This window comes from Simochromis diagramma, unplaced genomic scaffold (assembly GCF_900408965.1).
Source record: "Simochromis diagramma unplaced genomic scaffold, fSimDia1.1 OVJJ01000553.1, whole genome shotgun sequence".
In the NCBI taxonomy this organism is placed as follows: Eukaryota; Metazoa; Chordata; class Actinopteri; order Cichliformes; family Cichlidae; genus Simochromis; species Simochromis diagramma.
Window position 1 is genome coordinate 4,121,067 of NW_024387095.1, and position 24,679 is coordinate 4,145,745.

The 24,679-nt window shown below is 40.8% G+C and overlaps 3 protein-coding genes across 11 annotated transcripts in view; 2 read left to right on the forward strand and 1 right to left on the reverse strand.

The window, feature by feature from the left end:
- The window catches only part of LOC120742868 (desmoplakin-like), a 37,103-nt gene extending 29,647 nt beyond the window's left edge, over positions 1-7,456 (forward strand). For all 4 annotated transcript variants that reach the window (XM_040046339.1, XM_040046338.1, XM_040046341.1 and 1 more), the window contains one exon: positions 512-7,456. In XM_040046339.1, coding sequence (XP_039902273.1) covers positions 512-6,856 — 6,345 coding nt within the window. In that variant the 3' untranslated portion in view covers positions 6,857-7,456. The remainder of the gene's footprint in view (positions 1-511) is intronic.
- Positions 7,457-8,086: 630 nt separating this feature from the next.
- Positions 8,087-17,591, forward strand: tbc1d7 (TBC1 domain family, member 7). 2 transcript variants are annotated; one of them, XM_040046349.1, is made up of 8 exons: positions 8,087-8,211; positions 8,662-8,781; positions 10,617-10,697; positions 11,088-11,278; positions 12,393-12,530; positions 14,616-14,761; positions 15,644-15,773; positions 16,799-17,591. In XM_040046349.1, exons 1-8 carry the CDS (start codon positions 8,196-8,198, stop codon positions 16,883-16,885), a joined length of 909 nt encoding a protein of 302 aa, XP_039902283.1. In that variant the 5' UTR covers positions 8,087-8,195; the 3' UTR covers positions 16,886-17,591. The 2 variants fall into 2 exon arrangements, with proteins under 2 accessions (XP_039902283.1, XP_039902281.1); XM_040046347.1 differs by lacking the exon at positions 8,087-8,211 and having other exon boundaries at positions 8,218-8,781.
- The window catches only part of phactr1 (phosphatase and actin regulator 1), a 46,138-nt gene continuing 38,630 nt past the window's right edge, over positions 17,172-24,679 (reverse strand). For 3 of the 5 annotated variants that reach the window (XM_040046346.1, XM_040046345.1, XM_040046343.1), the window contains exons 9-12: positions 22,785-22,840; positions 22,622-22,683; positions 20,380-20,520; positions 17,172-20,303 (exon numbers count right to left, since the gene is read on the reverse strand). In XM_040046346.1, coding sequence (XP_039902280.1) covers positions 20,199-20,303; positions 20,380-20,520; positions 22,622-22,683; positions 22,785-22,840 — 364 coding nt within the window. In that variant the 3' untranslated portion in view covers positions 17,172-20,198. Of the gene's footprint in view, positions 20,304-20,379; positions 21,408-21,466; positions 22,684-22,784; positions 22,841-24,679 lie in introns of those variants that run through there. The other 2 variants (XM_040046344.1, XR_005697983.1) reach the window with 2 other exon arrangements.

Consider the following 24,679-nt stretch of genomic DNA (forward strand, 5'->3'; position numbering starts at 1 on the left):
CCTCTTGCAAACTAAAATCAGGTGATCACGATTGGCCCACATCTATTGGTTTTATGTATCTGTGCTGTTTTGCAAATCAGTCTTGCTTTCTGGTTGTTAAATAGAATTAGCCATTTTTTGTTATATCACTAGTATAGCAAACCAAATGACAATTTGGCAGAACAGGCACAGACTTGCTTTTTATATTTCAACTTTTAACACTATTGCCAGCTGTTTTTCTTTTACAAAAATGTAAAAAGACTTGAGTTGTAACGACAACAAAAAACTTTTTTGAGAAAATGCTTTTATTGTTTCTAAATAAGCTGTGCACCCAAATATTCTTTCCGCAGAAAGAATTCTTGCACTGTGAAAGATTGAAAAGAGCAAGAATGTGCACTGTCCTCAATAACCACTGGTTGTATACAAAAAATGAAAAAGAAATAAATGAGGTTCCTCATCTATACTGTTAATATATGAGTATTTTTGAGTTGAGTAACTTCTCGTCTCTTTTCTCTCTCTTTATTTCCTGCAGATAAGAGCCACCATGCAATCCCTTCAGTCCCAGTATAATGAAATTGTAACCGAGAGAGACACTCTGTTGCTGAAATTGCAGTTGTCAGAAAAGGACAAAGACCACATCTTAAGACTAGAGGAGGAACTCAGCCGCATTAAACTGTCCTTAGAATCTGAGTATCGCAATAAGCAGCGTCTACAGGAGGAGAACGAAAGAGTGAAGAGGGATTTAAGTCACTGGAAGGACCAGTGTGATAGCAAACATGGCCTGATTAGGCAGTATGAGACAGACAAGGATATTTCGGAGAGGGAAAAGAAATCTTTGAAAAGTGAGATAGAAAGGCTGATGAGAGAGTTACGTGAGCTTGAAGAGTCATATAAAATTAAACTGTCAGCCACCCAGAAAGAATTACATGAGGTCACCATTGTCAGAAAGAACATAGAAACTGAACTGAAGACTGCCAGAGAACCCCCAACCTTGGATCCTTCCACTCTGATTTTTGATGGAGTCCGTAAGACAGTGACAGCAGACCAGTTGCTCAATTGTGGTGTTTTGGATAAACAAACATGTAACCAGCTGGTGAATGGACATAGGACTGTCCCTGAAGTGTCTGTTGACAAAAAAGTCAATTTAAAAGGTACAGGCCCAATAGCCGGGGTGGTAGTTGAAGGTCTAAAAGGTCCAGGCTCCATTTCTGGACCTCAGTTTGCAAAACTGACTTTCACTGAAGCCAAGAATGAAAATCTCCTCCCAGCAGATGCCATCAATTTGCTTCTGGATGCTCAAGCCGCTACAGGACACATAATTGACCCCAGAACTAATCAAAAGTTGACAGTTGAAGAAGCATGTAATCATGGTGTGATTGATGATAAGGACAGAGAGAGGTTGCTAGCAGCAGAAGCTGCAGCTGTAGGATATAATGGACCTGGGACAAATAAACCTCTTTCAGTATTTCAGGCCATGAAGATGGGACTAATTGACAGAAACACAACACTGCGTCTTTTACAAGCTCAGGAGTCTGTGGGGGGCATTCTAGATCCAGTACTCAGTGTGTTCCTTCCCAAAGACACAGCCATTGAGCGTGGCCTAATTGATGACAACTTATGCCGTGCTTTGAGTCAAAGACCTGAGCTCTACCTGGACCCAGAAAACGAGGACGGTGTAACTTATATGTCAATGAAGAGAAGATGTAAGGTAGAACCACACACGGGCCTTCTTCTTCTTCCTGTCACTGAGAAGATAGATCCCTCCAAACTTATTTTTGATGGTGTTCGAAAACCTGTCACAGCCAAGCAGCTGCTGGATTGCAGTGTCCTGGACAAGCCAACATTTAAAGATCTAGAAAAGGGGAAGAAAACCATCCCAGAAGTGTCTGTTGATAAAAATGTCAATCTGAAGGGGACTGGGCCAATTGCTGGGGTGGTAGCTGGGAAGCAAGGCAAAATGTCCTTGTCAGAAGCCAAGAGACAAATGTTGCTACCTGAGGATACTGCAGATTTGCTACTGGAAGCGCAGGCTGCAACTGGTCATATAATTGACCCTCAAACAAATCAGAAGTTGACTGTAGAAGAGGCATGCACCAGAGGAGTAGTGGATATAAGAGATAGAGACAAATTATTGGCAGCTGAGGCTGCTGCTGTTGGCTACAAGGATCCTAAAGTTGCCAAGCCTCTCTCAGTGTTTGAGGCCATGAAGAAAGGATTGATTGACAATAAGACTGCACTGCGTCTACTGCAGGCCCAAGAATCAGTGGGAGGAATTCTAGATCCCAATCTCAGTGTATTCCTGCCTAAAGACACAGCTATTAAGCGCAACCTTTTAGATGAAAACCTTCGCCATGCTCTGAAACAAGATCCTGAATGTTACATTGACCCGGAAACTGAGCATGATGCCAGCTATGAGACTTTGAAAAAAAGATGCAAGATAGAGCCTCATACTGGTCTGCTACTTTTGCCAGTCTCAGAGAAACTAGATCCTACTAAACTGGTCTTTGATGGTGTACGTAAACCAGTAACAGCAAAGGACTTGCTTGATTGTGGGGTGCTGGACAAACCAACATTTAACCAACTACTGAAGGGGGAGAAGACTGTCCCAGAGGTGTCTGCAGACAAGAAGATCTCTCTAAAGGGGACAGGAGTGATTGCTGGTGTGGTGGCTGGACCTTTAGGGAAACTGTCTTTATCAGAGGCCAAGAAACAGATGCTCATGCCCTTAGACAGTGTAGATTTACTACTGGAGGCCCAGGCAGCGACAGGTCACATCATTGATCCCATATCCAATCAGAAGCTGACAGTAGAAGAGGCATGTGCAAGAGGAGTGGTGGACAGTAGTGATCGAGACAAACTCTTGGCAGCAGAGGCTGCTGCTGTTGGCTACAGAGACCCTTACACAACCAAGCCTCTTTCAGTGTTTGAGGCGATGAAGAAGGGAATAATTGACAAAAAAACAGGACTACGTCTGCTGCAGGCCCAGGAATCTGCAGGTGGGATTCTAGATCCAAACCTTAGCGTGTTCCTTCCGAGAGACACAGCTATAAAGCGTAACCTTGTGGATCAGGAACTCTGTCGTGCATTAAATCAGAACCCCGATTGTTACCTTGATCCAGAAACAGAACGTGATGCCAGCTATGGGGCTTTAAAGAGAAGATGCAAATCAGAGCCTCACACAGGCCTGATACTTTTACCAGTCACTGAGAGGAAGGACCCTTCCAAACTCATGTTTGATGGTGTCCGCAAACCAGTCTCAGCACAGCAGTTGCTTGATTGTGGGGTTCTTGACAGGGAAACATTTAACCAGTTAGTAAAAGGGCAGAAGACTGTCCCTGAGGTCTCCGTGGATAAAAAGATCTTTCTAGAAGGGACTGGTTCAATTGCTGGTGTAATAGCTGGGCCTTCAGGGAAGATTTCTTTAGCAGAAGCCAAGAAACAGATGATCATGCCCCCAGATAGTGCAGATTTACTTCTGGAAGCCCAGGCTGCTACAGGTTACATTATTGAGCCTACATCAAATCAGAAGTTGACAGTAGAGGAGGCATGTGCAAGGGGAGTAGTGGACAGTAAAGATCGAGAGAAACTCTTGGCAGCAGAGGCTGCTGCTGTTGGCTACACAGACCCTTACACAACCAAGCCTCTTTCAGTGTTTGAGGCGATGAAGAAGGGAATAATTGACAAAAAAACAGGACTACGTCTGCTGCAGGCCCAGGAATCTGCAGGTGGGATTCTAGATCCAAACCTTAGCGTGTTCCTTCCGAGAGACACAGCTATAAAGCGTAACCTTGTGGATCAGGAACTCTGTCGTGCATTAAATCAGAACCCCGATTGTTACCTTGATCCAGACACAGAACGTGATGTCAGCTATGGGGCTTTAAAGAGAAGATGCAAATCAGAGCCTCACACAGGCCTGATACTTTTACCAGTCACCGAGAGGAAGGACCCTTCCAAACTAATGTTTGATGGTGTTCGCAAACCAGTCTCAGCACAGCAGTTGCTTGATTGTGGGGTCCTGGACAAATCAACGTTTGACCAACTACTGAAGGGAAAGAAAACAGTCCCAGAAGTCTCTGTGGATAAGAAAGTCTTTCTAAAAGGGACTGGATCCATTGCTGGTGTGGCAGTTGGGCCTTCAAGGAAAATGTCCTTTACAGAGGCAAAGAAAATGAAAATTCTGTCATCTGATAGTGCTGACATGCTACTGGAAGCTCAGGCTGCCACAGGTCACATCATTGACCCCAGAACTAACCAGAAGCTAACAGTGAAAGAAGCATGTGCCAGAGGAGTAGTGGATAAAGAGGATGAATCAAAATTGTTTGCAGCGGAAGCTGCTGCTATAGGCTACAAAGACCTTACTACTGGCAAACTTCTGTCAGCTGGCCAGGCCATGAAGAAGGGATTAATTGACAAGGACACAGCTCTGCGTGTGCTTCAAGCTCAAGAGTCTGTAGGGGGTATATTGGACCCTGACCTCAGTATATTCCTACCCAAAAACATTGCACTAAATAGGAATCTCATAGATCAGGATCTATACCATGCCTTGAGTCAGGGTCCTGACTGTTATCTGGACCCAGACACCAAGCAAGGAACTCCTTATGTATCCCTGAAGAAAAAATGTAAAGCTGATCCAAGCACAGGTCTTTTGCTTCTCCCTGAACCTAAAAAGCCAGCAACTGTCCAGGGGCTTAGGGGCCAGGTGTCTGTTGTGGATCTAGTGGATGCAAACTTGCTGCAGCGGTCTGATATTGACAAGTTGAATCAAGGTAGATTGACTAGCCAAGAGGTTGAAGAGCGTCTACGCTCCTATCTGAGAGGTTCCACCTGCATAGCAGGAGTTTATGATCAGGCCAGTGATAAAGTACTGACAATTTATCAGGCAATGAAAGATGGACTGTTGAAATCTGGGACCACTCTTGAACTGCTTGAAGCTCAGGCTGCCTCAGGTTTTATAGTTGATCCTGTGAACAATCTCTATCTAACTGTTAGTGAAGCCTACAATAGAAGACTGTTTGGGCCAGAGTTTAAAGATAACCTGCTAGCGGCAGAAAGGGCTGTGACTGGTTACAGACTGCCTGGTACAGACAAGACTATCTCTCTCTTTCAGGCCATTGAGAAAGGTCTAGTGGAGAAAGGCCATGGCATTCGTCTACTAGAGGCCCAAATTGCCAGTGGTGGTATCATTGATCCGGAACACAGTCATCGTATTGATGTGAATGTAGCCTACAAAAGAGGCTACCTGGATGACGGAATGATTAAGATCCTCTCTGATCAGAATGCTGATACTAAAGGTTTCTTTGACCCTAACACGGAAGAAAACCTAACCTACACGGAGCTTAAGAACCGCTGTATCCCAGATAAGAAGACCGGCCTCATGCTTTTGCCTATAATCGACAAGAAAAGTCAAGAGTCAACACAGAAGAACACTCTGAGGAAGAGGAGAGTATTGATCGTGGACCCAGACACCAATAAAGAGATGACAGTCCGAGAAGCATATGACAAAGGGCTTATTGACTACGAGACCTTCCTGGAGCTGTCCGACCAAGAGTGTGAATGGGAAGAGGTCACTATTACTGCTCCAGATGGTTCTGTAAAGTTTCTTATTAATGACAAGAAAACTGGAAGACAGTATGACATTACAGAACTGCTTGAAAAGCGATTAATTGATGAATCAGTTGTAGCTCAGTATCGTGCACGAGCCATCACCATTAATGAATTCGCTGATATCATCACCAGAAAGACCAAACATAGCTCATCGTTTGGACAACCAGCTGCCTTGGGCACATCTTCAGTGAAATCATCATCATCATCAACAACTTCAAGAACACCTTTGGGAATATCTTCAGTAACATCATCATCAACAACTACAAAAACATCTTCATCATCAAATTTAAGAACATCAGAAGGCTCAGTTCCCTCTTTGTCGACATCATCCTCACGATCATCCTCACTGGTGTCAAGACCCTTATCTCCCACTCTCGCTAAAATGACCACAACAAAGACGACCACTGTCACAGAGCGAAGCGCCAGCAGTGTTTCGCAAGATTCACCTGATTTCCATAAACATATGTCCAGTGTATCTTTCACTCTGTCCTCTCCTGTTGAAATAGTGGGTGAACAAGAACCTATTGGTGCCATTTTTGACACAGACAACGTAGAGAAGATATCTGTCACAGAGGCGTTAAATCGTGATCTAGTGGATTCCATCACTACCCAGAGACTGCTTGAGGCCCAGGCGTGCACTGGAGGAATTGTTGATCCTGCAAGTGGCAGAAGGGTCAGCATCCAAGAGGCATGTCGTATGGGCATAATAACTGAAGACATGGCCACTAAACTTAAGCCTGCTCAAAAAGCCTATATTGGCTTTGAAGATGTAAAAATGAAGAGAAAAATGTCAGTTCCTGAGGCAGTTAAGGAGATGTGGCTGCCATATGAAGCAGGACAGAGATTCATGGAGTTCCAAGTTGTAACAGGAGGTCTGTATGACCCAGAAATGGGTGGTAGAAGAACCATAGAAGATGCCTTGAAAATGGGTTGGCTGGATGGGAGAGCAGGCCAGAAGCTCCAAGATACGAAATGCCACACAAAGAACCTAACATGCCCCAAAAGTAAACTTAAGATCTCTTACAAAGAGGCTCTGGATAACTGCCTGACAGAGGAAAGCACTGGCGTTAAAATGCTCCAGGCGTCATCTGTATCTTCGAGAGGCATCAGTAGTCCATACAATGTTGCCTCTGCCCCAGGATCCACCACAGGCTCCCGGAGTGGCTCACGACGAAGCTCCCGCAGGAACAGTTTAGACTTAGGCTCTCCCATATCCTCATCAGTCAGTCGCTACAGTATTTCCAGCTTCAACTCCTTCCAAACCAAAAGCTAAATTGATAAAAGAAAAGCAGAGTTTGTGCTTTTCTTGCACACAAATCAGAATTTGTCAAAACTATTTTCAGTGTTTTGGAAAAAAGTTGTGGAAAAAATGAGTGTTCTGTGTGAGGAGAAAATTTATATTTAGAAGTCTGAATTGTTAAATGTTCGCATATTTTTAGAGTAAGCTTTGGTGTTGATGTGCTTAAAAATCTATAGTTCAAATTATACAGAAAAACTGCAAGATGTTTGTTTGTTTGTTTGTTTGTTTGTTTTTTAATGGACAAAAGTATTAATGGTTTCTAAAATAAGGTGTGTGGATTAAAAATATAGTTCATGTCATTTAATTTGTTTTTCAAAAATTAATGAAAATATCACTTTGTATGCTTTGCATTTGAAAAATGATAGAATAGTGTTTACAGTTATTTGACATGTTGTGTGTTTGGTTTACAGGGAGGGATTTATAGTTGGGTTGCATTGGCTTAACTGCTGTTTTTCATCATTTTCATAAAGTCATCATTTATTCATTCATTGGTTTCTTGCCCAGTAGTGCTTCCACTTTTGTAACGTTTTTTTTTTTCCAGTATCTTAAAATAAAAACTTGAGTTTTTGCTCATTCCTGACTGTTCTTATTTGTGTTCATCTAAAATACCCTTTGTTGCTACCATGTAAGATATGTTTGTTCATTTTATTTGGTTATTTGGTTTTTGTTTGATTTTCAATTTGCAGCACAATACATTTGTGCTGTGGTAATTTCATCTATATAAAATGCTAAATGAAAGATTAAAAATTATAGATATTTGTATTTTATTGCTTCAGCCTTGGCATTATCACAAGTAATCAAATGCATTTTTCAGATTAAGGTTTGATTTGAAAGAAATAAAACTGAGCAACTGGTGTTAGGGCACCCAAAACAGTTAACACAGGCAATAACATGGTAGATGCATAAAGTAGAATAGTATGATAGAATCTGACAAAACAAAATAGCTCGAAAAGGCAAAAATGTCTCAGAAAAGTTCAATAAAATAAAATGAATATAGGAAGTCTAAAAAGTAGCAATCTAAATCTAAATAGTATTCTAAGTGGGTTATGAAAGCTGTGACACACCTTTCCCTTAAAGAAAGAAGCTTGTTGATTTTTCTTTATTAGTTATTTGTTTATAAATAATGTAGTATAAATAACCTGCAAGATAAAGATCAAGAAATGCAAGGCAAGCAGAGTTGAAAGTGCAATCGTATATGAGGCGTAGCGTGGTAATCTATATTTTCAAAATAAAAATATTTTTCATATTTGGAACGTTGCTACGGATTTTATTTTGACAGTATCACCCGGAAGGGTTTTCATAACAACATTGTATGGCATCCGGAGGAGGTTAATTTATCTGTAGATTTTTTATCTGTTTAAATTGTTCTTATCACTGGTTGTGATGGCCACTTTAATACTATTTAGTAGTCTCTCAGAGAATTTTTACTTTAGAGTAGTTATGCTTTTAGCTGGTTATCTGTTCCTAAGCTAACACTAGCTTGTTTGCTGACGTTATGTAGCAAATAGCTGTGGGGCAGCTGTCTGAGGGTCGCGGGAGCCCGAAACGCTTTGAAACGTCAAGGCAGGAGTCTTTGTGTTCACTGTGTTTGTGTTCCAGCAAACTGCAGGGCGTCGTAATTAACTTTTTTAGTCAGCCAAATTAAAAACATTTTTCTGTTTTCCCCCAAGCTGCACGTCTGGACGAGAAACTTTGTCTTATGTCCATGTAGGCTAAAACAGGCTAATACTTAAAGTTTGCTTTTCTTTAGTTTGAAATGCACATGTTTAACTGTCCAGGCGGCACCATGGCTGACGACCCACAGAGAAATTTTCGCTCTGCATACTACGAGAAAGTGGGTTTCAGAGGAGTGGAGGAGAAGAAGTCCCTGGAGATACTACTCAAAGACAATCCTCTGGGTGGGTAACGGAAAATTATCGCTCGTGCTAGCATAGGTAGCATAAGTGTAAAGTCTCTTGCTAGCTAAGCGTCCGCACTACCATGACAATAACAATATACCTGTAAGCCAATGCTATGCTATAATATAATCTTACGAACACTTTATTAAAGACACCTGTTCAGCTACTCATTACCGCAAATATCTCATCAGCCAATCACGTGATAGCAACTGAATGCATTTAGGCATGTAAACATAATCAAGATTACCTGCCGAAGTTCAAACTGAGTCTTGCAAAATGAAGAAAGGTGGTTTAAGTGATTTTTGAATGCGGCATGGTTGTTTGCATCATCTGATTTGTCATCATCGGAGTGGCACAGGCCACTCAGGGGTTTGCAGAGAAAATATGCACTGTGCAGCAGTTCTCTTGGTGAAAATGCCTTGTTGATGGCAGAAGTCAGAGGAGGATTGCCAGGCTGCTTGAGCTGATAGGGAGGCAACAGTAGCTTAAAGAACCACCCATTGGAACTAGTTATGCAGAAGTGCCAATATGAATGCACGGCATGTAAAACTTAGGAGCAGATTGGCTTCAGCAGCAGGAGGTGCCATTCCTGTCAATTGATAACAGAAAACGGAGACTCTAATCGTCATGGGCTGATTGGAATTGAACAGTAGAAAACATTGTCTGATCTGATAAGTCTTGATTTCTGCTGCAGCATTCAAATGGTAGACGGATGAATGGTTAAAATATGGTACACATAACATGAAAGCATGCATCTTGCCATGTGTCAGTGGCTCAGGCTGGTGGTTGGTTGTTGATGGTGGTTGATGGTGTGTAATGGCTTGAGATATATGTTCTTCGCACACTTTGGGTCCCTTACTAACAACTGAGGAACGTTTAAATGAAGGGCACCTTCTTGGTCATGTTGCAGGTTTCCAAGGAGGAAAAACATTCCAGTGTTAACATTTTCCTCTTTTACTGCCACAGATCTCAAACTTGAATGAATAACTGAGCAGGATTGTTTTCCTGAGTCATACACTGTAAAATGGAGTACATCTTTCTCCTTCTCCCTCTCCCTTATCTTTCCAGCTTGGCTTCTCGTGTCTTTTGTATAGTCTCGCTTATTCTCTAACCCTAAGAGAGTCTCCCAGACTTGTTCTCTAAAAACCTAAAGAAAAATTATGGATTTGGTCCCTTAACGAAACTGACAACTCCTGGGCCTGGGAGAGCCCAATTGTCCTGTGGAGACGTTTGCTGCCGGGTACTCGATGGTTGGTTGCATCATGTGTCTGACGACACTCTCGATGGAGGACATTGAACGACATCTACCAATTTGGAACCACAATAGCAGAGTTCTGGCTGATTGGAGCTGGCTCGGGCCTGGCTTATTGAAGAACAAGAAGCGGCTACAGCTGTTCAAAATCCCACAAGGCTGGTTGTAAAATTGGAAGCTGTTTGTTCCGCTAACCAAAACAACTACCATCTTTATCTCATGCGGCCCCCCCTGGCGCCAGCTGGATGCTCAAGGCAAAAGCTGATGGAAATAAAAAAATTCTCCCTTAGATAACAAGACTGTGTTGTGACTGCCTCCCCCCTCATTCAAGACCACCTGTGTCGACCTAAGATTGCTGACTTTTGCCTAACTGACTGAAGGGACACTTTCTCTTGGCTGAACACGGAACACACACACACATGCGCACACATGCATGTACAATGACACATTTTTCATGTTTTTGTTTTTTTTTTGGTCTGGAAAAAGCCAGACCAAAAAAATAAATAAATGTATTTTTATATATATTTTTTTTCAATTTCCCTTTTTTTAAACTTCATACCTGAAGAGTTTTGCTCTCTTACAGATTTAGAAAAGCTAAGCACCTTCAGTCAGAGGTTCCCCCTTCCTTCCATGTACAGGATTCATGTGTGGAAGGTACTGCTGGGTAAGAATCACATGCGATCAGGTGTTCACCCTGTCACCCTCTTCAGTTGTGCAGATTTGACTAGATGGGTAGAAACAAAAAATACGGGAGAGAATCACTTAGCTATTGTACTGCACTAGTCTTTAAAGATTTTTTTTAAAAACTATATTTAAAATATTCATTTTCAGTAATTGTGATTTGCAGTATAGACATATGCAGCCATATGCAAGGCTAAGAGCTGCATGTAAACACGTTTCGTTTACTTCGATTTCTCTTGTTTGGAACTTATTTATGCTAAATAGGTTAATCTGTCCAACACAACTGAACACTGCACTCCTTTTTTAAAATTAACTCAGTTTTGTTAAATGTGTATGTATACATTTCTTAACTAGAAGTCATCTGTGCCTGCAGGCATCCTACCTCCACACAGTGACTCTCATGCTCTGGTTGGGGGCTACAGGAAGGAGCAGTATCAGGATATCCTGGAAGCTCTGGAAGTGATGAGATACATCAACTCCTCCACACCCTCCACCCATGTTTACTTGCGGATGTTCCAACTGGAGAGCCAGACCCTCCCGCGATGCTCTGAGACTTCACCCCCGGTAAAAAATAAAGTATATCAGTCCATAATAAGCGAAAAGGATGTAAATTTGTGTTTTGTCACATATTTCTTTCTTGTAACAGTGAAGAAATAATTCTCACACTGTTCGAAAGCCTGTTTGTTTCCCCTTAAATGGTGCCACATTTGTAAAGAAAATGCATTTGTGGGTTGAGCAGCAGAGTTCAAGATCAAACAAAAGATCATAGCAACAAAAAGTACATCAAGCAAGAATTCACAAGACAAAATAAGCAATTGAAATTATAATGTCATGCTTATAACATCTAAAAATTGGAAAATAAAAAAATGTGATGATATCAAACTACAGAAACAAAAGTCTGGATAGTGACTAAAACAACTGCCCAAGAACAGTCACAGGTATCACAGATGGTTTATTTAACTGTTTTTTTTTTTTTTTTTTTGGGTGTGTGGGGAGATGTTAACACGCGGCGTCTTGGTTTTGCAGTGAACAGGGCCAATCTACAGGGGTGGCATGGTGTGGTATGTGCCACCCTAAAATAATCTTTTGCCACCCTAGTTTTGCTTATGACAATGCTGTTGATTAAAATAAGCTAGCATTAACAATTTGAACTTGGCTACAGTTAACATTGAATCTAAATTCTAAAACTGAATTTATCCCCTCTGGTAACTTTTTCCTACTAGGTTTTTATGGGGAGTTTTTTGTGTGTGATTTTTAGATCAGTTGTGTTAATACAGTATGTCAATGAAAAAATAGCTGCAAATTCAGACATGTGAGATTGAAAATAATGATACTAACCAAGGCATTGTCAATAGTATTACACACATTGTGTGTCACACACATTCCCTGAGTAGATACCCCTAAAACCTATGCCTATTTTTATCTTCTTCTCCTGTCCTTAAACAAACTGAATGTAAATCTACATGCTGCCAACGGAGAGATGCCAAACTGTGTTTCATTGTTCTTGTAACAGTGACAATAAAGATTCTGTTCTATTCAATGAAAGTGTTGTTGTATAGCTGTTTGATCGTTAAGAAACAATGACCACATAAAAAGTACAGATTTTATTTTAAGTGTTTTTCTCTGGGTCTGTATTGTTGATATGTTTTCTTTTGTTTTTTTTTTTCTTCTTCACCAGGATGAAGAGAATGAAGACTTCCTCTCCATCAGCCGAGCCATGGAAGAGATTGTAGATGATCCTGTTGACTGCTACTGGCTCGTCAAGTGTTTTGTCAATCAGTACCATACAAAGTTTGGAGACTCAGTACCTCACCTCGTAAGTGTTTAATGTTTAGTTTTCATCATTTCACACACTGTACACCATCCCGAGATGTGCCAAGGTTCCAGCTACTAGCTCTTTGTGAAGCACCTTTTTGGTGCAAAAATACTATAAGCCTGTCAAACTGTTTGACATTGTTAATAGATTAACTAAAAGAACGGGAATAAATTGGCGTTAGTGCAGCTTTTTTAGATACGTTTTGTGATAAAGGTACATATGCAGACACTGCGTCACTCACAGACACACCACAAGAAGATTGTTGAAAAACGACAAAGCAAAAACTATAACAACATAAGCCTCATTAAATGGTTACATTAAGGTGTTCAGTAGTCAAATGAAGTAACCCAGGCTTTAGCTATCTAAGTGAGCCCATTCAAAGTAAAGGGACAGTCTTGGTAACATATGGCCAGGTGTGCTGTCAGCACAGCAGCATATTTTACAAAACATAGTTTAAATTGGAAAAATATGAAGAGCTTTAATGCACAATGCAGGTGATACGATAAATCTAAATCCCTAATCCTGCTTCATAATACAGGCCTCAGATGTTGACCAGAAAAAAGACAATGGTTAGAAAACATTCTTCAGTTAAACTAAATCATTTTCTGGATAGTTTTGGTCACAGAAAGGATAAATTGCAGTAAGAATTGAGGACAAATGATGAGAACTAGGTGATGAAAGTGTGTTTATGTAATTTCTTTTCCTGTACGTCAGTTTTTAATGAGCAGTGTGAATAAAAGACTGCTCATCTTTGTGAAGTTTAATAATGTTGGAGATAATGCTGCACTGATAATGTTGTTATAAATAACCCTCACAGCTGTGTGCATACAGACAGCTGTTCTGCTGAGTCTAATGAGTTTTTTAAAGGCTGCTTACTTTCTATTTAAGGCGAACTGTCAAAGTAGAGCTGAGGCCCATGCACGTGTGCTCCGTTTCACACAGTTGAGGATTTTAAAACAGTGACAGCTGTACTTACATGCAGTGTTGGGGAGTAACAGAATACATGTAACGCCTTTACGTATTTAAAATACAAAATATGAGTAACTGTATTCCGTTACAGTTACCGTTTAAAAAGGTGGTATTCAGAATACAGTTGAAATAAAGGGATTACACGGCGGTCTTTTCCTGTTTCATATGTTAGGCTATATCCTCTCTATTTTTGGTAATTCCACGCTGGTGGAAACTCAAACAAAACACCCATTAAGAGGCTCTAATGCCTGTGTCTCAATCTCGCGGCTCACGTCATCTCTACTTGCAGCCCACATAATGACGTGATGAAATATTGTTAAAAATTATTGTTCAAAAAATTATTCAATATGAAGGCAATAGACAGAGTGTTACAGGCATAGGCCTAAAGAATGTAGCCTCATGGGCAGTGTAGCCCAGTTGTAAGTAAGCTATTAAGAGTCGACTGTAGACTCGCCTCTCTCTGTCTCTCAATAGCAAAGTTGACCTAGACAACAAAGTAAAGCTAGTTTTCGGCTACGAGCCCGACACGAACCCGACGTATTAGCCAGAGGTTCCTTTACTACGGTTCGGAGCTGTGGACCTGTTTTATATCCGCGCGATTAGTTTTCTATACGAGATCGCTGCAAAAAGTGCAGCCTTACCTAATGTCCACCTACTGTTACTCATTTATATTAAGATTTAAACATCTAGTTGCTATTGGTATGGCGAGTAACCTTCAGTAATACTAATAAATCACACAGCAATAGTACATTCATGTAGTTGTAAAAAGCATGATAATATATTAAGTAATCCAAAGTATTCAGAATATATTACTCTCATTGAGTAACGTAATGGAATACGTTACAAAATACATTTTGGGGCATGTATTCTGTAATCATGTAATCTGTAGTAGAATACATACACCTTCCCAACACTGCTTATATGTTTATAAATTTGTGAATCTACATATTTTGATGTATTTTTGACAGAACGCTGAGACACTGAGTGAGAGTGTATCTTGGTGTAACTTCAATTTGTACAATCTGTATAATGCATAATGGTAAAGTTCTCATGATCCAACAATCTGGATCACAAAGATCTTAAAATAAAGACTTTGTTATTTTCCTCCTGGGGTAGCCAAAGAGCCTGGAGCATTATCTGAGTCAGGAGGAACCTCGACTGCTAAACCATCTGAAGAACAGCGGAGCCCTGCATCAGCTACCCTACAACCTCTGGTTCAGATGCTGCTTTGCTGGCTGCTTGCCTGAATCCAGTCTGCAAAGGTCAGTTAACTGTTCACTCCAGAAGCTGCTCATTTCACCATCTTTGGATTGAGCCAACAAAACGAGGATAGCTGCATTCTCATAAGCTAAAGGGCATTCTTGCATTTCTTTAGCATGAAGTTATGGCAGTATGGCAGAAAACCTTTATATAGGGTTCCACATTGTGTCTTACTCAGAAGGCTGCCGGCCATCTTTTCTTCATCAACCAAAGTCACAATTTACAAAGAATGGCATGGCTCAACAAGCCGTGTAGCAACAGCTGACTCTACCCAAATGTCCATCTACAGGAACTGTTGAGTTTGTCGATTTCAGTGTTAATGAATAAGCAAACATTGTCAGCATAAAGGTGCATGAAAGCTGCACTTTGTCCGGATTGTCTTAACTGTTTGTCAAAGCGCTCTGTTACTGTGTCATAGAGGTCACCTGAAGGCCAATTCATGGTTTCCACATTCTCAAGGGTTTGTGGAGTGTAGCCCAAAATTTACTTCCAGCATAAAATGGATTTTTGTGTTGAGGACAGATTACACAGATTTTGGAGGTACTTTCTTATTTATATACAATTTATTTACAGACCCAGAGAATAATGAAACACATCGAACAAATTCCATAGCTCTTGGCTCACCTTGGGAATAATCTCCACTATCCTACAGCCTTAATTAGTAAATGTGAAGTGACAGCCGGTCTTTTTAAAGCATGTGAAGTATTAAAAAAAATTCTAGTAATTGTATTAAATTTATATGTTTATCAAACTTTAACTTTAAGTGTGCTCTAGGACGTGCTGGGTACTATGTTGTTAGATAATTGGGAATTTGGGGGGAAACCAATGTAAATTCAAATTCAGGCTCTTTTATTGGTCTGATTGTGGTCTTCCCTTGTCTTTAGGGTGTGGGACAAGGTGATCAGTGGCTCGTGTAAGATCCTGGTATTTGTGGCCCTGGAGATCCTGCTCAGCTACAAAATTATTTTGATGGGCATCAACCGGCCAGAGGGCATGGTCAAATTCTTGTGCAATGTAAGTATAAGAGACAACTGTGTCTCACAGTATGGGTCCAACAATACCTGGATGCTGATAAACAATAAACACTCCAGCCTTGGTTTTTGAGTTAGTACAGTAAATCAGATGCAGATACAGCAGTTACAGTTGGCAGGATTTGTAGGCTTTTTTTCTGATGATATAATTTTGGATGAAATAACATTAAGATAAAAAGAATGTACAGGCGATTAGTTGTTCCTAGTTAATATTGTGCTAGCCTAATTTGGCCTCAATTAACATGCCCAAAATCTGCAAATTCATTTTTGGATAATTAACCAACATGTTTTAAATACACAAGTGAGTTTGATTGATGTGCACTAATACAATTTAGTTTTTTTTTTTTAATATCTTACTTTATAAAAATGCAGTTCTGCATGTGTGTGTTGCTAACTTCCAGCTCTGTGATCCATTATTTCTGTAAAACAAAACAAACAAACAAACAAGCAAACTGTCCACTGGAGTCAATGGAGATGATCGGACTCTTAGGCAAGGCAAGGCAAATTTATTTGTATAGCACAATTCAACAACAAGGTGATTCAAAGTGCTTTACAGAGACATTAGAAACAAAAACAAATAAAAAGTATGATTTAAAATTGATTAAAACTCTTACCAATCGGGTGCTCTGATTCGACCCATTCAAGCAGACGTTGCAGGTTCTGGTTGTGACTGAATGACACTTAGAATGTATAGAATGAGTGAACACATTTTTTTTAATAAATCTGTTTCCTTGTGCTGTAGTTCAGATAGGTGAGAGACATCAACTGGTGCACTGCCAAAACACCTGCTGCAGTGTCAGAATGTAGATGTAAGACTAAACTGATAGCACTTGTTTGGGTCACTGGGTGTATTCAACTGAACGAGTCTCATGGTGAACTGGACGTCCTTGACCTAACAGGACAGATAGATGTACAGTTGGACCCCTACGTTGTAGCTTTTCAAATCCAGACACATATTCTCTCCTAGCATGTGCTTTGTATGATATTTCCCTTCAATCTCTCTTCCAGATACCGCAGGAGAACACAGATGCCATTGTCACTAAAGCCATTGATTTGTGGCATAAGTACTCCGGCACCCTGATCCATGCTATATAGCAACACGGAGCCAGACAAGGAAAATATCTGGAACCAGAAGTAATCTTCTTTCCTGAAATCCACCTGGACTCGCAATGCTTCACTAAGACACTGCGGCACTCGCCGTCCACGGGGCTTTGTCTCTGCGTAACTGAACTGAAAACTCATCATGGCTGCTTTTGATAAACCATGGGGACCCTTTTCATACTGTTGATTTTCCAGGTTTCCCCTGCGACTCTGGCAAACCATTCTGGCGAAAGAGACTTGAGTTGGTGGTGGGTTGGGGGGAAAAAAACAGACGAGGCTGTAACTTATTATTTTTTTAATAAGTTTCTTTCTTTAAGAAACTGCATACATCATAGAAGACTCACAATAAATTAATACCCACATGCAGGTCTTTCTGCTTTACAAAAGAACATTTGAAAATCCTTTTAATTTATGTACATCCTCTTAGAATTCTGAGAAGAGTTTTCTCAAAACATTTTTTTAAACACGTACAAGTGACAGTAATATTACTGACTCTTGCATACGCACACACTCAGATACACAATCATAACCCACGCAGCTCGTTCTCACCAATAACATGGTAAAAACCTCCAATTCATGGACCCAATCTTAAGTGTAAACCATTAAAAAGGGAGAGAAAAAAAGGCAAATCGTAAGGTGGCAGGATTGACACGTTCGTACCAAAAAGGCTCATGTCTGACAATAAAAGGTGAAATGCAAACACAGTCCTTCTTGTAATTCAGCAGAGAGCTCAGTAACATTTTACTGTGTCTACAGATAATATTCTGTATCAAATAAACAAGGTTATTTGGCAACTTTGAAATCCCTGTAAACACGCCTGTAGGCACAGTGACACAGTGGGTTACTGAACTCTTGATACTCGTCACTCCAGAATTCTCCATTCAAGGTGACGGCTTTCACAACAGGTCAAGTTGCTTTGGTTTAAAATGGGAATCTGAAGTTTGAAAAGTGTTTGAACACTCGAACGCAGCCCACAACTAGATTGATGCAAAAGAGAGAATCTGACATTATTGCTCAGTGGATTGATGTGAAAGTGTTTGGAGACAGGAATTTCCTTTTGTTGTAGAGAGCACTCTTGGACTTTGATTAGAATTTTAGGGCAATTTGGCTTAAGCTTCAGCTGCCTGCAATAGTACACACTTGTGGAATGTTTTCATGCCTCTGGCAAAGAGAAATGATTACTGAGATGTCATACGTGGAGTAAAATCAAGCTAACACAAGCATACTCAAAGGAAAAATTCTGCCCGATGAGAATATGGTACAGGCATGAAAACAGTGAGAGTGAAATAAAGACCCTGTGTTTCATCTTTTACTGTCCCCATCCTGTAAAATTGGCACAGATTCTGTGTTGGACCTCCAGGAGCCTTGTTTAAAAAAAAAAAAAAAAAAGAAGTGCTGCAAAGTAAAGATATCACCACCTCTTCATCATAAAAAAAATACAATTAAAAGCTTTTGAATATCAAGAAGTCACCAAAATCTCCACAGAGGGGAGACAGTCATTGATCCGTCCATCTCAGTGTTTTTCTCCCGTTTCCTGTAATGGCTCAAACTTGTGTGATGAAGCCAGTTCGAAGTTGATGTTGGAAATCTGTAGCAGTCTGAACACTTGAGACTTCTAAGGGATTTTAAAAACATGGCTGAGGTCTCCGAGCCGACTTACGGCCTGTGAAACCTGTAGGAAGAAACCAGGAAGAGAAAATGAGCATGTTTGAAGAAATGTTCTTTATTCTGACACAATGAAATTATCTAAAAGGAGACAAAGCAGTCAGGACATCCTCATCTGACCTCCAGCATCAACGAGGCCTTTTCTTCCAGAGCACTGCTGCTCACTGGATATTTTTGCTTTCTCAGACCATTTTGCGTAAACTACAGAGATGATTGTGCAGGAAAATCCCTGAAAATCTGAACTACTCATAGCAGCCTGTCTGGCACCAACCATTTAAAGTTACTTAAACTACTTCATTCATGAGCCTGGAAGTTCAATCTTCAACGTCCTTTGTCCAACGTATCCACTATCCCTCCTATAAAGATGTCAAAACCATCTCTGCTGCAGAGTAATTTGTCGATATCCTGCTAGGTAGACTAAAATTCAAAGCTAGGTTCTACCCCTAGGTGCAGATAACTAGAAAAGCATTTATATAAAGGGCCGAAGGAAGACTCAAGGGATTTGGCTGATCGTACCCCGGGTTCAGATCGTAAGCGACGAGACTCATTCGGGATGTTTGATGGCTATGACAGCTGCAGCGAGGAGTCCACCAGCAGCGCTGGGTCAGATGACAGTGAAGATGAGGTGGCACCCTCCATCCCTGCCAGTCCGCCCATCAAGAACGTTGGACAAGTCTACACCTACCCTGATGGAAAGGCTGGAATGGCTTTTTACTCCAAAACCAAGAGTTTGTACAGTGTCCCCTGTTCTAGGGAGTTATTCTTCAAATTTGTAAGAAGCTAGCATCTTGGCAAGACTCCAGGCCAAACCAGCAACAAAAAAGGCCAACATGGTGAAGGCCCCTGTCAACTTTTTCAAGCATGGCCCCATGGGAAGCCTTGCCTCCAATTTTGTCTCCAAGAAACTCAGCTTGAGCTTTCCCTCTGATATGCTCGCTTCTAATCCTGTCCAGTCTGGCCACTCCCAAAGAAAACCTCAACATATTTAACTCTGACACCTCCAACTCAGCCTCCTGTCTTTTTGTCAGCGCCACAAACCACACATCATAGCAGATCTCACAGTGTGTAAGAGCACAGCTTCCCCTCTTTTCTGCCATTGCTCTCGAAAACTGAGAGTAGGGGAGACAAAAGAAGAAGCCAAAAAACCCAAATGACGAATTAGAATTTTTCACTGAGCAAATATTTGACAGGATACCCTGAAAGGAAAACCTTCACTTCCAGTCAGCCTATATTTTTAATGGCAACACCAGATTTTAGCACCTGTGACTTCAGCATGATTCTACCAGTATGTTAACACCTCTGCTGGTTTACTTGCAAAGTAGGAGATATTGCATTTGCGTCAAAAAAAACCCAAAAACAACAACAACTAGGAAAGTAATTTGAAGATTTCACACTTGGCTGCTCATAATTATGGGCTTAACAATCTGGAGGCAGCACAGCATGGTACAGCAACAGCTGACAACGTGAGGCTTTAGCTGATAAAGGCTGAGGCAGCTATAAAAGTGTAATCACACTTCTTAAAACTACTGCTGTCCATATAGCAGAACTCCACCATGACCTTTACTTTGGCACCTTCCCCAACACACCTCATTTAACAAAAAAGCAAAACAAAGAGTGCTTTGCAGTTTCGTAAGGCAGCTCATTAGCTGTTCTGTGCAACTTTTCCATACCTGGTCAAATGACGGCTCGACTCATGCACCTCCATCTCTGTGCTTTTAAACTCATTTAGTTCCTTTCTAATGGCAGCCTGAACAAAGAAACACACACTTAGATAAAGCACACTAGTACAGATTACTTGAATCCAGTCTTTGTGAGAAATGAACCTTATCTGTAGCTGTTAGCCGAGTCCACGGCTTGTCTGCTCTCCTGTCGTAGTCCTGAGCCTCGGCGACCTCCACGTAGTCACTGAAGCGGATGAGGATCTTCGCCTCTCTCAGCTCCTCGACTGTGGGTCTCTGGCTGAGCTGAAAGGTGGATGAACAGATGGGTGCTGTCCAATCAGCATTAAGTAACTTGTGCTCCTCAGTACAGTTAACTTTGTCTTTTGTACAGTTTTGTACAATTTTATAAAAAACTTCCCCTTTTTTTAATACCAGACCTTACATCCTTACATTCTTACGAACCAGGAGGGTAAGTGGCAGCCAGGTGCTGCTAATCAGGTGCACCCGATTAATTAATTATCAGTAAGTGTAAGGATGTCTACAAACGCAGAAGTTTTTGTAGTTTGCTGGTCTGGACTTTCAGGTGTGTACAGACAAGGACAAAATGATTAGCCCCAACTTACAGATTTCAATTTTTTGATGTGCTTTAACTTTATAATTCTTAAAACACATAAAATCATTAAAACTGCGGGTTGCTGTCCAATTTACACACAGTATAAAAACTTCAGCCAGAGTTTGAGCTGTAACTTGGGAAAGCATCATGCATCAAACGAAATCAGTTTACATGAGAAAAAAATGTCTATGCTTACTAAGGAGCAGATAGACATACAATGTTATCACAGTGTCAAGAACTGGAGTGAGAAATTTACTGAAATTCAAAGCCACAGAGCACATAGCAAGCCTGGCAGAGGTAGGAAGTGAACGACTTTAAAGACTCTGGAAAGAAAACTAGTGAGAGATCTGCCTGATCCTCAGAACAACTACCAACAAGTGACCAACTTGGCCAAGTGAGGAACTGTTGATACTTCAGTGCGTCTGGAACTGGGAGTCTAGTCAAGGAATCATGAGGAAAGAAGGATATATGAAGATTTTCATAGAAAACCTCAAACAGCAGCAAAACTGGATCTGCACCAGTGCTTTGTTTTCCAACACAACAACCCAAAATACATGTCACTCCTGTGAAGATCTACCTCCAGAAGACTGAAATGAAAATTACTGACTGGCCTGCACAACTCCTGTGAAGATCTACCTCCAGAAGACTGAAATGAAAATTACTGACTGGCCTGCACAAAGCCCTGACTTGAATCTCATTGAAAATCTGTGTGGTGAACTGAAGACCAACAAATCTTGAGAGCTTGAGAGATTCACCAAAGAAGAATGACCTGGGATTGCTCAGAAGATGTGTGAGACTTGTTGAAAACTACAACTCAGTTCAATTTTATTTATATTCACCAAATCACAACAAATGTTGCCTCAAGGTGCTTTACATTGTCGAGGAAAGACCCTACAATAATACAAAGAAAACAGAAAACCTCAACAATCATGCAGCCCCCTTGTAAGCAAGTGCCTTGGCTACAGTGGGAAGGAAAAACTCCCTTTTAAGAGGAAGAAATCTCCAGCAGAAACAGGCTAAGGGAGGGAGTGGCCATCTGCCACAGCAGGTTGTGGTCAGGAGAGGAAGACATGACAAAGATGATTAAATGATTAAACACAGAGTGGTGTATAACCACGTAGTGACTGAATGACTGTAGGCTGTTTTTAAAAGGATACACAGCTGATTGTTAGCATCAGCTAATAACTTTCAAATCCAAATTCACCCCCAGCTCAGACAGTGAAATACTTAGATACATTGTAAAAAACCCAGGAGCTACATCTCAGACTCTACAGGCCTCAATTAGCATGATAATGCTAAAATGTATGTCAGAAGAAAAAGCCTGAACAAGTATGGCTTGTTTGGAAGGGTTGCTGGGAGAAAACCTCTCCTCTCTTTAAAAGAACTTGTGGAACAATGTAAGTAGAGATGTTTGGAGAAAAGCAAACACATCATATCAGCACACACCAACAGACCAGAACTTCAGTCCATGGCGGTCACACTAAAACAAACACACAGATTTATGTGCTCGATAATCAGAATGACTGTTGCTGTATGGTGGATCATCAGATATACTCTAATTTGACGTTTACTGTGTCAGGTGTTCTTTATTATTCAGTAACAGAGTTGTGAGATGTGACTGCGATGGAGACGATCTAAGACACACACAAAAACTACTTCTCAAAGGGGTGCAGTCTGAAGAGCGGTAGGTTAGTCTCCAAGGCAACCATGTTCATATTTCTAGTTGGGGTTATGAACCATCTCAGCACTGATTGATCAAAGACACGCTGTCCACATCTTCTTTGCCTTTACCTTTCTCGACAGATGCCTCTTGATCTCCCTCTTCTCCTCCTGCTCCTCCAGATCATTTCGAGCTGCAGGAAACCGCACAGAAAGCACACACACTCACACACAAATCATTTTTATCTGTAGTTTTTTTTTCTCTTTTTCCTTCATGTTATGCAAAGTGACTTACGTTTCAGAATGTTCCTCTGTTCTAGCTCCTCTGCTGTCGGCCTTTGACTCAACCGTCTGAATAAAGGGAAGGAAAGCATCTATTTTAGGAAAGCTATTTTTATATGATTTTAATGTTTATTCGTGCAAGCTTTCAGATCATGCTTATTGCTCTCGACATATGCAAAAAGAGATTTTACTCTTGTGGACAGAAGAGTTGGCTGTGCACGGGAAGTCTTTTTTTTCTTATGAAGCAGTATTTTGTGAATTTATTGAGTAGGTACTGACTCAGAGGCACTGGAATAGCAGGATGACAGATAGTGACTGAGAACAGGAGGATAAGAAGCAGAAAAGTTGCCAAAAACCCTCCAAAACAACAAACAAAAAAAAAAAAAAAAAAAAAAAAAAAAAAAGAAGAGGTGGACAGTGCAGAGAGGCTCAAAACATCAGCCAGAGGAAGATAAAGATAAAGATGATTCCTCCAGAGCCGGCTAACAAAACAATACCAACTAATGTTAAGATGTGGAGTTCATTAAGTAATACAAGCAGTTGCACACTACAAGTTGTCCTAATATTATAAAAACCTATTAAGTGGGACCAAAGAGCACAATGAATATGTAGGGTAATGCCCCCGGCCATATGTTACAGCGAGTGGTTATATAAGATGGATATTTACTGCAGTAATGATGTAGCTAAGTACTGTGTGTGTGCTTTAGATTTTAGATAAATTTTAGTACATTTCATACATTTCTGTATATAAAATGTGGACTTGCCACTATGATATCAAACAATATTAGAGTAGAATTTTGCAACAGCATGGATTGCGATAGAAATATAACCAAGATTAACTTTTTTTTGCGACTGAAATTAGCTACATGGGCTGTAAACATGGTTAGTTTTGCTAGCGAGGCAACCTCTGGTCGTGAAGGAAAAATGCTTGTTCCCAACTGGTTGGTGGAGGTTGATGTCAGTCACTGAGAAAATTACTTCTAACACAGACATACAGACCAATCAGTGAGCCCCTGGCCACCACCTGTCGTTAGAGGAAAATGTGTAGTCCCCAGCCGGCTGGCAAAAGCCTCTTTATGATTACTTTGGTCACCAGCATATTGCTGCAGTCATAGTTTGAATGGAAGTGACGGACTTGTCTATAAAGACTGACAAGCTGCTCTTTGAGCCGCAGTGGAGCTGAGAAAACACACACTGGAAATGAAAACTGGTAAAATAGGATTGTTTTCAGCGACAAGCTAAAGCGTTCTAAAAAATTTACAGGGCTCCTCTTGGCAAAGCAAAGTGTTTGGCACAACCTGATTCTGCTAGCTAAAGCTGTTGTACAGGACAGGGTAAAAAACAAGAAGAACTACAGGCAACCCTGGATATTTCCTAGCTACCAAAGTAATCACTCAGTTTTCTCACAGGTTTTTGCAACCGGAAGAAACAGGAAGCACTACTAACGACTCAGGGAATACTCACATTTCCCAAAAAACGGTGGTTGTGTCACGTGTGATGTGATATGGTGGACAACTCTTGAGCAGTGGGCATTTTTATTAGAAACCTCATTAAAAGTTTGGCACTTTAAAATAGGACTGTATGTGACCTCAAGTGGCCATTCATGGAACTGTAGCCTTTAGCATTTCTGCACTGGCTTAAGTTGCCACTTGGCACAGTAAGAATGATTCAAATGTTGTGTGATGATTTTGACAACATTTTGTGTCTGTGCACATCTAATGTAGCCTGCACTCACCTTTACAGTCACGACACTATTCTCTTTTTTCCGTTTTATTTCGTTTTACACCCCCTGCTCTTCACCTTTAATCTTTCCATCTCTGCTTTGCGTCATCCCTTCTTCTATCATCTGCTCCTTGCAGCAGCCAGGTCGCCTCTATCACAGCTCGCATGGGTTGAAACACTTTGCAG